The sequence below is a fragment of the Oncorhynchus kisutch genome, linkage group LG1 (assembly GCF_002021735.2).
Source record: "Oncorhynchus kisutch isolate 150728-3 linkage group LG1, Okis_V2, whole genome shotgun sequence".
Lineage (NCBI taxonomy): Eukaryota > Metazoa > Chordata > Actinopteri > Salmoniformes > Salmonidae > Oncorhynchus > Oncorhynchus kisutch.
The window spans coordinates 56,575,786-56,592,608 of NC_034174.2; the positions used below are offsets into that span (position 1 = coordinate 56,575,786).

General features: G+C 42.2%; 1 protein-coding gene across 7 annotated transcripts in view; it reads left to right on the forward strand.

Moving 5' to 3' along the window:
• LOC109891034 (receptor-type tyrosine-protein phosphatase T) overlaps positions 1–16,823 on the forward strand; it is a 400,507-nt gene that overhangs the window by 218,466 nt on the left and 165,218 nt on the right. For all 7 annotated transcript variants that reach the window (XM_031827335.1, XM_031827341.1, XM_031827357.1 and 4 more), the window contains exon 8: positions 15,756–16,052. In XM_031827335.1, coding sequence (XP_031683195.1) covers positions 15,756–16,052 — 297 coding nt within the window. The remainder of the gene's footprint in view (positions 1–15,755; positions 16,053–16,823) is intronic.

A 16,823-nucleotide genomic window follows, 5' to 3' on the forward strand; every position in this document is an offset into this window, starting at 1 on the left:
CCTGGGGCATGGTCCTAGGGCTCAGGTCCTCCGAGAGAGAGAAAGAAAGAGAGAAGGAGAGAATTAGAGAACGCACACTTAGATTCACACAGGACACCGAATAGGACAGGAGAAGTACTCCAGATATAACAAACTGACCCCAGCCCCCCGACACATAAACTACTGCAGCATAAATACTGGAGGCTGAGACAGGAGGGGTCAGGAGACACTGTGGCCCCATCCGAGGACACCCCCGGACAGGGCCAAACAGGAAGGATATAACCCCACCCACTTTGCCAAAGCACAGCCCCCACACCACTAGAGGGATATCTTCAACCACCAACTTACCATCCTGAGACAAGGCTGAGTATAGCCCACAAAGATCTCCGCCACGGCACAACCCAAGGGGGGGGGGCGCCAACCCAGACAGGATGACCACAACAGTGAATCAACCCACTCAGGTGACGCACCCCCTCCAGGGACGGCATGAGAGAGCCCCAGCAAGCCAGTGACTCAGCCCCTGTAATAGGGTTAGAGGCAGAGAATCCCAGTGGAAAGAGGGGAACCGGCCAGGCAGAGACAGCAAGGGCGGTTCGTTGCTCCAGAGCCTTTCCGTTCACCTTCCCACTCCTGGGCCAGACTACACTCAATCATATGACCCACTGAAGAGATGAGTCTTCAGTAAAGACTTAAAGGTTGAGACCGAGTTTGCGTCTCTGACATGGGTAGGCAGACCGTTCCATAAAAATTGAGCTCTATAGGAGAAAGCCCTGCCTCCAGCTGTTTGCTTAGAAATTCTAGGGACAATTAGGAGGCCTGCGTCTTGTGACCGTAGCGTACGTGTAGGTATGTACGGCAGGACCAAATCAGAGAGATAGGTAGGAGCAAGCCCATGTAATGCTTTGTAGGTTAGCAGTAAAACCTTGAAATCAGCCCTTGCTTTGACAGGAAGCCAGTGTAGAGAGGCTAGCACTGGAGTAATATGATCAAATTTTTTGGTTCTAGTCAGGATTCTAGCAGCCGTATTTAGCACTAACTGAAGTTTATTTAGTGCTTTATCCGGGTAGCCGGAAAATAGAGCATTGCAGTAGTCTAACCTAGAAGTGACAAAAGCATGGATTAATTTTTCTGCATCATTTTTGGACAGAAAGTTTCTGATTTTTGCAATGTTACGTAGATGGAAAAAAGCTGTCCTCGAAATGGTCTTGATATGTTCTTCAAAAGAGAGATCAGGGTCCAGAGTAACGCCGAGGTCCTTCACAGTTTTATTTGAGACGACTGTACAACCATTAAGATTAATTGTCAGATTCAACAGAAGATCTCTTTGTTTCTTGGGACCTAGAACAAGCATCTCTGTTTTGTCCGAGTTTAATAGTAGAAAGTTTGCAGCCATCCACTTCCTTATGTCTGAAACACATGCTTCTAGCGAGGGCAATTTTGGGGCTTCACCATGTTTCATTGAAATGTACAGCTGTGTGTCATCCACATAGCAGTGAAAGTTTACATTATGTTTTCGAATAACATCCCCAAGAGGTAAAATATATAGTGAAAACAATAGTGGTCCTAAAACGGAACCTTGAGGAACACCGACATTTACAGTTGATTTGTCAGAGGACAAACCATTCACAGAGACAAACTGATATCTTTCCGACAGATAAGATCTAAACCAGGCCAGAACATGTCCGTGTAGACCAATTTGTGGTGATCGATGGTATCAAAAGCAGCACTAAGGTCTAGGAGCACGAGGACAGATGCAGAGCCTCGGTCCGATGCCATTAAAATGTCATTTACCACCTTCACAAGTGCCGTCTCAGTGCTATGATGGGGTCTAAAACCAGACTGAAGCATTTCGTATACATTGTTTGTCTTCAGGAAGGCAGTGAGTTGCTGCGCAACAGCCTTCTCTAAAATTTTTGAGAGGAATGGAAGATTCGATATAGGCCGATAGTTTTTTATATTTTCTGGGTCAAGGTTTGGCTTTTTCAAGAGAGGCTTTATTACTGCCACTTTTAGTGAGTTTGGTACACATCCAGTGGATAGAGAGCCGTTTATTATGTTCAACATAGGAGGGCCAAGCACAGGAAGCAGCTCTTTCAGTAGTTTAGTTGGAATAAGGTCCAGTATGCAGCTTGAAGGTTTAGAGGCCATGATTATTTTCATCATTGTGTCAAGAGATATAGTACTAAAACACTTGAGCGTCTCTCTTGATCCTAGGTCCTGGCAGAGTTGTGCAGACTCAGGACAACTGAGGTTTGGAGGAATACGCAGGTTTAAAGAGGAGTCCGTAATTTGCTTTCTAATAATCATAATCTTTTCCTCAAAGAAGTTCATGAATTTATCACTGCTAAAGTGAAAGTCATCCTCTCTTGGGGAATGCTGCTTTTTAGTTAGCTTTGCGACAGTATTAAAAAGGAATTTCGGATTGTTCTTATTTTCCTCAATTAAGTTAGAAAAATAGGATGATCGAGCAGCAGTAAGGGCTCTACGGTACTGCACGGTACCGTCCTTCCAAGCTAGTCGGAAGACTTCCAGTTTGGTGTGGCGCCATTTCCATATCAATGTCAAAATATATATTGTTTTATCTGCCTCACACATAGGCAACGATACAAATGACAGGAGCCTAATATTTTGTATAGACGTGCAAATGTTATGCGTAAAGACATTTAGGTCTACGTGTGCACACTGTACCAAATATTTGAAGATAATACACAACGTAGAGGACTTGAGGTCAATAGTGAATTAACGATCAATGGAAATAGTTGTTTTTCAGTTCAACATCTGGTTAGAATCTGTGTAGGGGTTTCAGTCCTGGACTCATAGCTACATGTGACAAGATGTCATTGGTTTGAATCGTCTATACATTGAGCCTGAAACAGGATACTTGTTATTTGGCCATTGGCCCAATTTTACTGCAAGGAATTCTAATTGGTCAAACACAGGCTAGGGTTGGGGGTTATAAATTGTATCCTGTCGCTTTGTTCTGTGGAGAAGTGCAAATATGATCTGTAAGTTGGTTCCATAATGTTTCAAAAACATTACATTTGCAAGCAGTATAATGGTGAGTGGACATTACAACTTTCTCTTGATATTGTATCTTTATCCAGCTCATGTGAAAAGTTTGGATGTGCATATAACCTTCCATAGTCTAAATGGCCTTATATGTATTACACGCCCACGAGGAGCAATTAAGTATTGTACCTGGAACTGAATTTAGACATAGCCTATTTAGAACAAATTGTTAGTTCATTTTTATTCGAATTTGATTACAATTATACACTGTCTTTAAGGCCTTATCAATAGCCTATTGAATGTAATCCTGCTTATTGACTACGTTTGGCCTGTCCATGTCCAGACTGCAATTTACAGTTGTCCTATTGAAGCAATGCAATTAGAATAATGTGTACTGCAAATGTTCAACATATTTTGCAAATATGGGTCAGGTTATTTCACAAACTATGCTATAAGGAACTAACATTCAAATTGGAGTTGATGACAACGCAATACATCAAATACCGTGAATACACAACTTTAAGTAACCACATATTTAGCCAATGTTGCACGTTCTGATTGGCCAGTGAAGGGCCAAGCCTCAACACACCCACAACTTGTTTATTCACTAAAACCCAGCCCTTTCGTGCCACCACCAGCTTCTGCGCCCATAATTCTGGTTGTGAAAATAGCTCAAATATTTCTAGCACACCTCTGAAACTATAATGCTACAGCCAGCGCTAAGATTCACAATTGCGTTAGGTTTGTTAAAATAGATACAGTTGAAGTCGGAAGTTTACATACACTTAGGTTGGAGTCATTAAAACTTTTTTTTCAACTCCTACACACATTTCTTGTTAGACCTCCACAAGTCTGGTTCATCCTTGGGAGCAATTTCCAAACGCCTGAAGGTACCATGTTCATCTGTACAAACAATAGTACGCAAGTATAAACACAATGGGACCACGCAGCCATCATACCGCTCAGGAAGGAGACGCGTTCTGTCTCCTAGAGATGAACGTAATTTGGTGCGAAAGTGCAAATCAATCCCAGAACAACAGCAAAAGGACATTGTGAAGATGCTGGAGGAAACAGGTACAAAAGTATCTATATCCACAGTTAAACAAGTCCTATATCGACATAACCTGAAAGGCCGCTCAGCAAGGAAGAAGCCACTGCTCCAAAACCGCCATAAAAAAAGCCAGACTACAACTGGTTTACAACTGCACATGGGGACAAAGATTGTACTTTTTGGAGAAATGTCCTCTGGTCTAATGAAACAAAAATAGAACTGTTTGGCCATAATGACCATCATTATGTTTGGAGGAAAAAGGGGGACGCAAAATAGATGACATCATGAGGGGGGAAAACGGTGTGGATATATTGAAACACCATCTCAAGAAATCAGTTAAAGCTTGGTCGCATATGGGTCTTCCAAATGGACAATGACCCCTAGCATAGTTCCAAAGTTGTGGCAAAATGGCTTAAGGACAACAACGTCAAGGTATTGGAGTGGCCATCATAAAGCCCTGACCTCAATCCTATAGAAAATGTGTGGGCAGAACAGAAAAGCATGTGCTAGCAAGGAAGTCTACATACCTGACTCAGTTACACCAGCTCTGTCAGGAGGAATGGGACAAAATTCACCCAACTTATTGTGGGAAGCTTGTGGAAGGCTACCCGAACCGTTTGACCCACGTTAAACAATTTAAAGGCAATGCTACCAAATACTAATTGAGTGTATGTAAACCTCTGACCCACTGGGAATGTGATGAATAATCATTATAAATCAAATAAATAATTCTCTCTATTTCACATTCTTAAAATAAAGTGGTGATCCTAACTGACCCAAATCAGGGATTTTTTTGTTGGATTAAATGCCAGGAATTGTGAAAAACTGAGTTTAAATGTATTTGGCTAAGGTGTATGTAAACTTCCGACAACTGTACCTAAATCTCAAACCATTTTTTTTTCTAAAATGATGAGCCTAATGTTATTTACATGCATGCAGGCATGCACGCGTGCGCACACTAACATATACACGGACGCTCACACATGCACTCACACTCACACAATGTCTCCTAGCGGTTTGATGAACAGTTCCCCTCTGCCGTTTGATTGCTTCTTCCTCAGACAAGACCTGATGGATTAGGCTTTGACCACATCATTAGAGTGACCTAGCCTCTCAATACATTTATCTCTACTTGCACACTCATCTTCTGCACATATATCACTCCAGTGTTTAATTGCTGTATTGTAATTATTTCGCCACTATGGCCAAGTTATTGCCTTACCTCACTTATCCTACCTTATTTGCACACACTGTATATACAGTGGGGCAAAGAAGTATTTAGTCATTCACCAATTGTGCAAGTTCTCCCACTTAAAAAGATGAGAGAGGCCTGTAATTTTCATCATAAGTACACTTCAACTATGACAGACAAAATGAGAAAAAAGAATCCAGAAAATCACATTGAAGGATTTTTAATGAATTTATTTGCAAATTATGGTGGAAAATAAGTATTTGGTCACCTACAAACAAGCAAGATTTCTGGCTCTCACAGACCTTCTTTAAGAGGCTTCTCTGTCCTCCACTCGTTACCTGTATTAATGGCACCTGTTTGAACTTGTTATCAGTATAAAAGACACCTGGCCACAACCTCAAACAGTCACACTCCAAACTTCACTATGGCCAAGACCAAAGAGCTGTCAAAGGACACCAGAAACAAAATTGTAGACCTGCACCAGGCTGGGAAGACTGAATCTGCAATAGGTAAGCAGCTTGTTTTGAAGAAATCAACTGTGGGAGCAATTATTAGGAAATGGAAGACATACAAGACCACTGATAATCTCCCTCGATCTGGGGCTCCACGCAAGATCTCACCCCGTGGGGTCAAAATGACCACAAGAACGGTGAGCAAAAATCCCAGAACCACACGGGGGGACCTAGTGAATGACCTGCAGAGAGCTGGGACCAAAGTAGCAAAGCCTACCATCAGTAACACCGCCAGGGACTCAAATCCTGCAGTGCCAGACGTGTCCCCCTGCTTAAGCCAGTACATGTCCAGGCCCGTCTGAAGTTTGCTAGAGAGCATTTGGATGATCCAGAAGAAGATTGGGAGAATGTCATATGGTCAGATGAAACCAAAATAGAACATTTTGGTAAAAACTCAACTTGTTGTGTTTGGAGGACAAAGAATGCTGAGTTTCATCCAAAGAACACCATACCTACTGTGAAGCATGGGGGTGGAAACATCATGCTTTGGGGCTGTTTTTCTGCAAAGGGACCAGGACGATTGATCCGTGTAAAGGAAAGAATGAATGGGGCCATGTATCGTGAGATTTTGAGTGAAAACCTCCTTCCATCAGCAAGGGCATTGAAGATGAAACGTGGCTGGGTCTTTCAGCATGACAATGATCCGAAACACACCGCCCGGGCAACGAAGGAGTGGCTTCGTAAGAAGCATTTCAAGGTCCTGGAGTTGCCTAGCCAGTCTCCAGATCTCACCCCCATAGAACATCTTTGGAGGGAGTTGAAAGTTCGTGTTGTCCAGCAACAGCACAAAACATCACTGCTCTAGAGGAGATCTGCATGGAGGAATGGGCCACAATACCAGCAACAGTGTGTGAAAACCTTGTGAAGACTTACAGAAAACGTTTGACCTCTGTCATTGCCAACAAAGGGTATATAACAAAGTATTGAGATAAACTTTTGTTATTGACCAAATACTTATTTTCCACCATAATTTGCAAATAAATTCATAAAAAAATCCTACAATGTGATTTTCTGGATTTTTTTTCTCATTTTGTCTGTCATAGTTGAAGTGTACCTATGATGAAAATTACAGGCCTCATCTTTTTAAGTGGGAGAACTTGCACAATTGGTGGCTGACTAAATACTTTTTTGCCCCACTGTATACTTTTTTCTATTGTATTATTGACTGCATGTTTGTTTATTCCATGTGTAGCTCTGTGTGTTCTTTGTGTCGCACTGCTTTGCTTTATCTTGGCCATGTCACAGTTGTAAATGAGAACTTGTTCTCAACTAGCCTACCTGGCTAAATAAAAGTGAAATATTTAAAAAAATGATAGATCACTTCCAGGCAACTCGGTGATGAGCGTGTTTTATGACGAGCTCCAAGTGACTGTCAATATTTTCAATGGTCACGGCCAAGTTGAAAGACTGAGGAACAGCCATTGGAGATGAGCAGAGAGAGTAATATTATTCCAATAGAGAATATTGTAGCCTATATTCCCAGCCTGTGATAGGAACTGGATTCATAGAAGTAGTGTCACAAAATAAACCTGACCACTAACAAATGTGATTTATCTCAGAGAATAGCTTGACTGCCTGACATGATCTGTTTACTGCTAAATACTTAAATAGACAATCTGCATTGACTCTTTTTGCAAAAACTCTTTTGACTCATCACATACAATGCTACTGTTTATGATCTATCCTGTTGCCTATTCACTTTATCCCAACCTATATGTACAGTACCAGTCAAAAGTTTGTACAGAACTACTCATTCACTGGGTTTTCTTTATTTTTACTAATTTCTACATAGTAGAATAATAGTGAAGACATCAAAACTATGAAAGAACACATATAGAATCATGTAGTAACCCATATTTTTTTTAACAAATCCAAATATATTTTTGGTTCTTCAAAGTATCCACCCTTTGCCTTGTTGACAGCTAAGCACACTCTTGGCATTATCCCAACCAGCTTCACCTGATTGCTTTTCCAACAGTCTTGAAGGAGTTGCCACAAATGTGACCCGACTCAGGAAACTTGGCGTAAGTCACGACTTCACAGGAGAGCTATTTGAATATAACAAATGTTTTTTTAATCAAAAAGCGTTTTTTGGCAGAAATACCTTCTCGAACATGTGAACTTTCGTGTGCCTTAATATCAAACTTGAATGTCATCTGTAAATACGAATTAAATTGTTAAATTGTGAGCCCAGTTGGTTTAGCCACAGAACAAGTATGCAACCTTCCCAGCCATGATTGGCTGAGATAATGAGTGGGCTGGAAATGACGAGAGATGAGTTTGGATTGGTCTGCAGTGAAGCATCTTGTGTCTATAAAATGAGCTGCTCGTAATGCATAGATAATCCTTTCTACTGCAGTTTTTTTTAAAGGTATAACGTTAGCCATGGAGAACTGCAAATATGTTGCTACTGCTCTGAATAACATTGCTGCCCTGAATTTATCAGACTATCGACAAAGGTCAGTGGGAAAAAGTTGTGATGGACAGCTTTCTGGAGGACGATCGTGCTATGCTGACTCTCTCTGACTCTGAATCAGACGATGAGGAAATCCCTGATTTGTGCTGAGCATTTGTTGGCTGCTTTCCCTTCACTCTGTGATCCAACTCATGTCAAACCATCTCAATTGGTTTGAGGTCGGGTGATTGTGGAGGCCAGGTCATCTGATGCAGCACTCAATCACTCTCCTTCTTGGTCAAATGGCTCTTACACAGACTGGAGGTGTGTAAGGGCAGCAGAGTTATCTCTGGGTCTTCCTTTCCTGTGGCGATCCTCATGTGAGCCAGTTTCATCATAGTTCTTGATTGTTTTTGCGACTTCACTTGAAGAAACTTTCAAAGTTCTTGAAATGTTCCGCATTGACTGACCTTCATGTCTTAAAGTAGTGATGGACTGTAATTTCTCTTTGGTTATTTGAGCTGTTCTTGCCATAATATGGACTTGGTCTTTTACCAAATAGGTAAAAGACCACCCCTACCATGTCACAACACCACTGATTGGCTCAAATGCAGAAATAACGAAAGAAAATCCACAAATTCACTTTTAACAAGGCACACCTGTTAATTGAAATGCATTTCAGGTGACTACCTCATGATGCTGATTGAGAGAATACCAAGGTTGTGCAAAGCTTCCGTCAAGGCAAAAGGTGGCTACTTTGAAGATTCTCAAATATAAACTATATTTAGATTTGTTTAACACTTTTTTTGTTTACTACATGATTCCATATGTGTCATGGAACCACTTGTCACCAGAGGGCGGCAGAGACCGTCCTAGAGACATTGATGACACTCAGGTTTGTCCTATTATTATGATTTCCCTGTTAAAAGAGGTGTGTTTTCTGGTGCCCTTTGCAGAAGCTTGAATTGTTTTACCGTGTGCGTTTGTTTCCTGAGCAAGTTTGAGACTTTTTTGCTGTGTACTGTTATGCTGTGGCTACTGTTCATAAGTAAAGCATTTATGTTTATCCCTAACCACTTATTCCTCATCTGGTCTCTTCTCTGCACCTGGGTCTCTGGCCTCACCACTTCACAATATGTGTTACTTCATTGTTTTGATGTCTTAACTATTATTCTACAATGTATAAAATAGTACAAATAAAGAAAAACCCTTGAATAAGTAAGTGTGTCCAATCTTTTGATTGGTACTGTACATATACTATATACACAAAAGTATATGGATATTTCTTCAAATGAATGGATTCGGCTATTTCAGCCACACCCATTGCTGAAAGGTGCATAAAATCTAGCACACAGCCATACAATCTCCATAGACAAGCTTTTGCAGTAGAAGGGCCTTACTGAAGAGTTCAGTCACTTTCAACTTGTTACCGTTATAGGATGCCACCTTTCCAACAAGTCAGTTTGTAACATTTCTGCCCTGCTAGAGCTTCCCCGGTCAGTTGTATGTGCTGTAAACTTCTAGGACCAACAACGGCTCAGCCACGAAGTGGTAGGCCAAATAAGCTCACAGAATGGGACCACCGAGTGTCCTCGGTTGAAACACTCACTACATAGTTCCAAACTGCCTCTTAAAGCAACTTCAGAACAAGAACTGTTCGTCAGGAGCTTCATGAAATGGGTTTCCATGGCCGGGAAGCCGCGCTCAACCCTAAGATCACCATGTGCAATGCCAAGCGTTGGCTGGAATGGTGTAAAGCTCGCTACCATTGGACTTTGGAGCAGTGGAAATACGTTCTCTGGCGTGATGAATCACGCTGGACAAATCTGGGTTTGGTGGATACCAGGAGAACACTACCTGCCCGAATGCGTAGGGACAAATGTAAAATTTAGTGGAGGAGGAAATAATGGTCTGGAGCTGTTTTTCATAGTTCAGGCTAAGCTTCTTAGTTCCACTGAAGGGGCTACATTATACAATGACATCCTAGACGATGCTGTGCTTCCAACTTTGTGGCAACAGTATGGAGAATTCCCTTTCTGTTATGACAATTCCCTCTTGAACAAAGTGAGGTCCATACAGAAATGGTTTGTCGAGATTGGTGTGGAAGAACTTGACTTGCCTGCACAGAGTCCTGACCTCCACCCCATCGAACACCTGTGGGATGAATTGGAATGCCGACTGTGAGCCAGGCCTAATCACTCAACATCAGTGAAAGGAAGAAAGTCCCCGCAGCAATGTTCCAACATCTAGTGGAAAGCCTTCCCAGAAGTGTGGAGGCTGTTAGGGCAGCAAAGGGGGGACCAACTCCATATTATATATTATATAATGCCAATGATTTTGGAATGAAATATTTGACGAGCCGGTGTCCACATTGAATTGCAGACAAAAGGAAGTCACTCCATATTTCCTCAACATCAGACACTGTCTGTAGCGTGTCTTGTTTGAGCTTTGATGTACAGTGCTTTCAGACGTAGGTTCAGGTATAGGTTCAGATGTAACACAACACAGGCCACAGGTCTGCTCCATCTCTTTGAACCAGTGTTTTCACCTCATTACCAAAATAAAGACTACTTTCTACAGAGCCTCGTCAAGCATCGCCATCTAGGGCCCAGCCTCTACTCCTTCCAGCAACAGATTGGCTTGCAAGGGCAGTGGGCACACGGGGTATACTAATGTACAAGTCTTCCCATGTTCATAAATATACAAGTTTGTTCCCCCATGCGCTGACTGAGAGAGTGAGTGTACCTGAGAATCTATCTGTGGGCATTTGATGTATTTTGATCCTCATTGTGAGAACTCATTACCGGGGGAAGCAGCGAGTGGAGTAAGATATTTTCCTCCAGTGAGCCTAAATTATTGGAATGAGTGCCGGTTTGATTCATTCTGAGGGGGAAGGATGATTGCTTTCTCAGCTCACCAACTCCACTGTAGGGAGAGCGTAATAATAACCAGAAGGATCTCTCGATACAGACCCTTTTGGGGAAGGGGTGGGTGGCAGGCGATGCTAGCTGTGTAGTCTCGGTGCCATCAGTCTACACTCTGCTCTCACCCCAATTTAGATTGCTTTTCTCTCTCGCTCTCTCTCCCCACCACCACCATTCTTTTGTTTTCAAGTCATTCATTTTGGAAGAAGAATACACACCGTTTCTTATTTTGTATTTGTTTGTTATACACTGAACAAAAATATAAATGCAACAGATAGTGTTGGTCTCATGTTTCATGAGCTGAAATAAAAGATCCCAGAAATGTCCCATATGTACAAAAAGCTTATTTCTCTAAAATTGTGTGCACATTTGTTTACATCCCTGTTGTGAGTATTTCTCATTTGCCAATATATTCCATCCACCTGACAGGTGTGGCATATCAAGAAGCTGATTAAACAGCATGATCATTACACAGGTGCACTTTGTGCTGTGCATTTTGTCGCACAACACAATGCCACAGATGTCTCAAGTTTTGAGGGAGCATGCAATAGGCATGCTGACAGCAGGAATGTCCACCAGAATTGTTGCCAGAGAGTTTAATTTTGATTTCTCTACCATAAGCCACCTCCATTGTTTTTTCAAAAATTGTTTGGGATGCTCTGGATCAACGTGCACAACAGCATGTTCCAGTTCCGGCCAATATCCAACAAATGTTGCACAGCCATTGACGAGGAGTGGGAAAACAAGCCACAATCAACAGCTTGATCAACTCTAGGAGATGTGTTGCACTGCATGAGGCAATGGTTGTCACGCCCGATACTGACTGGTTTCTGTTCCACGCACCTACATTTTTTAAAAGTATCTGTGACCAACAGATGCATACCTGTATTCCCAGTCATTAGAAATTCATAGATTAGGGCCGAATGAATTGATTTAAATTTACCGATTTCCTTATATGAACTGTAACTCAAAGTAAAATGTTTGAAATTGTTACATGTTGCGTTTATATTTTTGTTTAGTGTATTATATACTCTTTACATACTCTTCCGCTTGTTTCAGGTGGCTGAATGCCCTATCCCTGTTTCCACGCCTCTCGTCTACCAAATGGAGGTGGTGCCGCACACTTGGGAAGGAATTGAATGGGCCCTGAGCCTGCATGCTGTAAGGCTCTGATAAAACGGCAAGGGGCTTTTGGCGAGTGGGTGAAAGTGGAGAGCGGCTGAGGACTATTGAGCGGCGACTGAATAGAGCGGTGCACTTTAGCAATGCTTAACAGGAATCCAGCCTTGAGAACAATGTGAGACCACATTTTGCCAGTATATAGCATAAGAGGGATGCAAAGAACTTTAATAATATATACAGTAGCCCTCACATTTTTAAAGGGGAAATCTGCGATTGCTACATAGTTTTTAACTTTCAATGAAGGACATATAGCCATTGATTATTAACACATATAACTTATAAATGCCTCATTAGCTAAGTTCAGCTGTCAGACCTCATCAGAACCCAAAATATAAGCTTGTTTAACTCAATTGTGTGTAAACAATGTGATTGTAGACAAACACTGTATCATTTTGATCTCATGGATGGTCAGTCCTTGCATCCATAGCCCCATGTATTCACTTTAGGGTGGTTACATTTCTCTAGCCGTTGCTGTTGTTTGAACTGCAGATTGCCCCTATAATACTTTATTATCTTGGAATCTCAATAAAACTGCACTTTTGATTAGTCTCAATCACGATTTTACATCATCTTAGCTCAACACAGATACATGCCTCAGACATGAATGCAATTTAAACCTCAGGTTCAGGCAAATTAATATATATATTGGCATTGCTGTGAAAGGAGCCTGTTGGGGCAGTGAGAGAGTGGCGGGGAACCACACGGGTAATTAAGGTAACAGTTGTACTCTGTTCCGCTCCACCACACTTCCTCCCTAATTGTTCTCTGCTTTAAAGGGTGACCTGTGGACAGGAAAATGGACATACCAGTCAACACCGGCACTTTAGCAGTCAGGAAGTTATCTGCCTCTCCAGCCCTCACAAACCACCCGGGGTGTGCGTGTGTATATATTTGTGTGTGTGTGTGTGTGTTTGAGTTGCACTCCAGAATCCCTCATTGAACTGAGATAGCAAACTTCAAATGATGGGGGTTTATAATGTCACAGGATGTGAACAGGATGCTTTTTGCCATGGGGTGGAAGTGCAGGGCTATTGTACTAAAGGTCGGACAACTCATTTGTGATTCCTTATATAAGTGGGGCTGGATTTTTCCTGCATGCTCTGTGCACTCATGGATAGACCCACACAATTCAATGTTTGTGTCACGCCCTGGTCTTATTATTTTGTGTTTTCTTTATTTATTTGGTCAGGCCAGGGTGTGACATGGGTTTATTTTGTGGTGTGTTTTTGTATTGGTTTTATTTCGTAGGTTTTGGGATTGTGGCTTAGTGGGGTTTTCTAGCATAGTCTATGGCTGTCTGAATTGGTTCTCAATTAGAGGCAGGTGATTATCGTTGTCTCTGATTGGGAACCATATTTAGGCAGCCATATTCTTTGAGTGTTTCGTGGGTGATTGTTCCTGTCTCTGTGTTTGTTGTTACCAGATAGGCTGTGTAGGTTTTCACGTTCCGTTTGTTGTTTTTTATTGTTTGTTTTTCATCTTTATTAAACATGTATGAAAATTACCACGCTGCATTTTGGTCCGACTCTCCTTCGACGGAAGAAAACCGTAACAGTTTGGTTTGATGAAAGTGTAGGCTACAGAGATATATTGAGCTGTTAAGAACATGTACTGTAGTCTAGTCTGTAAAATGACTCAAAGGAACTCAAACAAATCCACGTACCATTCTCCATGAGAAAACCTAGTGAACTTGTGTGTTCTTCTATTGCACCAAGATAGCTACCCCTGTTAATACCTCTCACTGAAACGACATGAAAACATCGGATTCCATCGGCCTTCCGCTTTGACCTGTCCTACACACTTAAACACCATTCGACCTCATCCTGACTGTGCCCTCAGTTCCACTTAGCTAGAAGGCATCACAATCTCTCAGTCTCTCGAACAAAGATGGACAACGTCCCACCACTGTATCTGTGTTTTTGTATGACAATTGTGAGTGGGAATTGCTGGACATTGTAGTACCTGTCAGGGTACAATGGCTGTCGTGAAGTAGAGGGGAATTTTCGAGGCCTTGGTAGTCTTGATGTCATTCAGTTGTACAAATGACCAGATATCCCCCTTTCCCTACCTGGGGTGGAATCAGCTCACCCATGGCATAGCAATCCTCTCAGTTGCCCTTTTTCAGTGTGTGCCAAACACTGCCGACCGCCATGTACCCTGATTAATGAGACTTGAGTCATGCCCAATGCTAGCCCCCTACTATCCCTCCATCCCTTACTCCCTCCCTCCTTCACTCCCTCCTTCCCTCTGTTTCATTTGGGGTAGATAGCTGGAGGAGGAAGAGGGGGAGAAAGGGTATAAATAACAACGACAACACAGTCATTATTTGTCAAGATCAAGGGCAACTCAGGAGATGCCTTCATTGACTTAACGGCAAAAGCAAAGTTTTAACTCAGGCTTCACAGATGTCACTATTTTTTGTCTGCTGACCTAGGGAGTTCCCCCTGATGGATTTCCTAGACTGAAATTAGCAATCTTCTTAGAGCTGATTTCCGAATGAACCCTGATTAGCCATAGATTAGCCCTAATCGGGCCCATTCAGACCTGGGGATTTGGGCTTTTGTTGTTCAGCATTATTCTCAATCAGTTCCACCACTGTGAGGCCTTGATCTAAGCATGCATAATAAGTCTGTATTACACAAAGTTGTCAAGTTACTGTGTTTTGTGTTCTGTGGAGAATAGTAGTATGTGATGGATGAAAACGTAGATTTACCGGTATTTATATTGATCACTGTGTAGTTTACCACAACTGCAATACATGGAGCTTGCTGGTCATAAAGTAGACGTCATCAAAACCTTGTACTGTATCTCCAAACAATAAAGTATTCGGGAATGACATAAATGCTTTCCTGGATGATGCCATCGATAAGATTCAAGGGGCTTCTTAATAACCAGTTCAAACGGTTCAAGAGCTCTGCAGCCAAATGCCAGTTGTTTGTGCACTTAGCTTTGGTTTATCCAGATTACACTACAGGCTTTTCATCTTATAAAATCAGACAAAACCATTTAAATTTCAAGTCCCACCCAAACAGAACAAAAATGGAAGGGCGGTTTTGTCTCACACCATCTTGAATGATTTAGATGTTGTTATTAGCTAACCTAGGGGAAATAGAATGACCTTGAGGCTAAAGAGCTTTGTTTGAGCAATCTGTTTGTCATTCACTCATGCATGGTATATCAACTTAACCATGATACTCGCAACAAGTGGATGATACTGCTGTGATAGCCCACCGGACATCCATGGGGGGGTTAGTGGAGATTTATCAAAGAGGCAGACTTGATCAAAGTGCTAAACAACTACTGTGCTAAACAACTATCTCCAAAATACATCAATAGCAGTTCAGGTTTTTTCCCCCCATGTGACTCAATGCCATCCAACATCGGCTCATCCTGTGCAATCAATTATGGGATCCCTAAGCAGTGAGGCAGTCAGTTCCTCTTCATTTTCCAATGGTTGGATATGAGGATATGTTCACAAAGTCTAACCCCTGTTCCTCTCTTTCTCCTTCAGACCCAGTCCACGGGCCTCAGAATGTCAATGTGGTGGACATTCGGGCCCGCCAGCTCACCCTGCAGTGGGAGACATTTGGCTACGCCGTGACGCGCTGCCACAGCTACAACCTGACAGTGCAGTACCAGTATGTGTTCAACCAGCAGGAGTTTGCCGCCGAGGAATTGATCCAGACATCATCCCACTTCACCCTGCGAGGCCTGAGGCCCTTCGTCACTGTACGCCTTCGCCTGGTCCTCGCCAACCCAGAGGGAAGCAAGGAGAGCGAGGAGATCGTCAAGCAGACAGAGGAGGATGGTGTGTGTCAGAGTATTTGTTTCTTTAGTGGTTTTGTCTTGGTTCCACTGTCTTGTCCTGTTCCTAGTTCAAATACACGCAAGGGGTTTAACTGTAGACCTGCTCTCTGTACACATAGGGATACTAGCCCAAAGATAGTAAAATGTTGTCTTTTGAAGTATCGCCTAAATTCCATCTCTGCACATGCCAAAAATATGACACAAAAAAATACACATTTGTCAATGAGAGAGAGAGAGATATTTCTATGCATACTATTGTGTGTCTATACCAAAATCTTGCCTTTAAAAATAGATCACGATAGCTTACTTCTTGGAATAGACTCCTTGATGGCTACAGATAGTTGACATTATTGTTGTTGCTTCATACATGTATTCAAACAGATAATGCTTTGCCGTAAAGGCACTAGCTTGATAGAACTGCAAGTTGATAGAAACAAAGTAAGACCTTAATTGATCCACTAATTAATGTGTCGGACGAGAGGGATTTACTCCAGACACCTGAACAGGGCCTCATCCCCGTCATTCACACTAGAAAGGTTTCGCGGAAGGAGATCGGGTGCCTTGTGAGGATCCAGCAACAAGTGGCTAATCTGCCTTTGCCATCGGTACTATTGGCCAACGTACAATCGCTTGATAATAAAGTGGACAAACTACACGTATATCCTAACAATGGGACATAAGAAAACTGTAATATCTTATGTTACACCGAGTCGTGGTTGAACGACGACATGAATAACATACAGCTGGCGGGTTATACACTGTATCGGCAGGA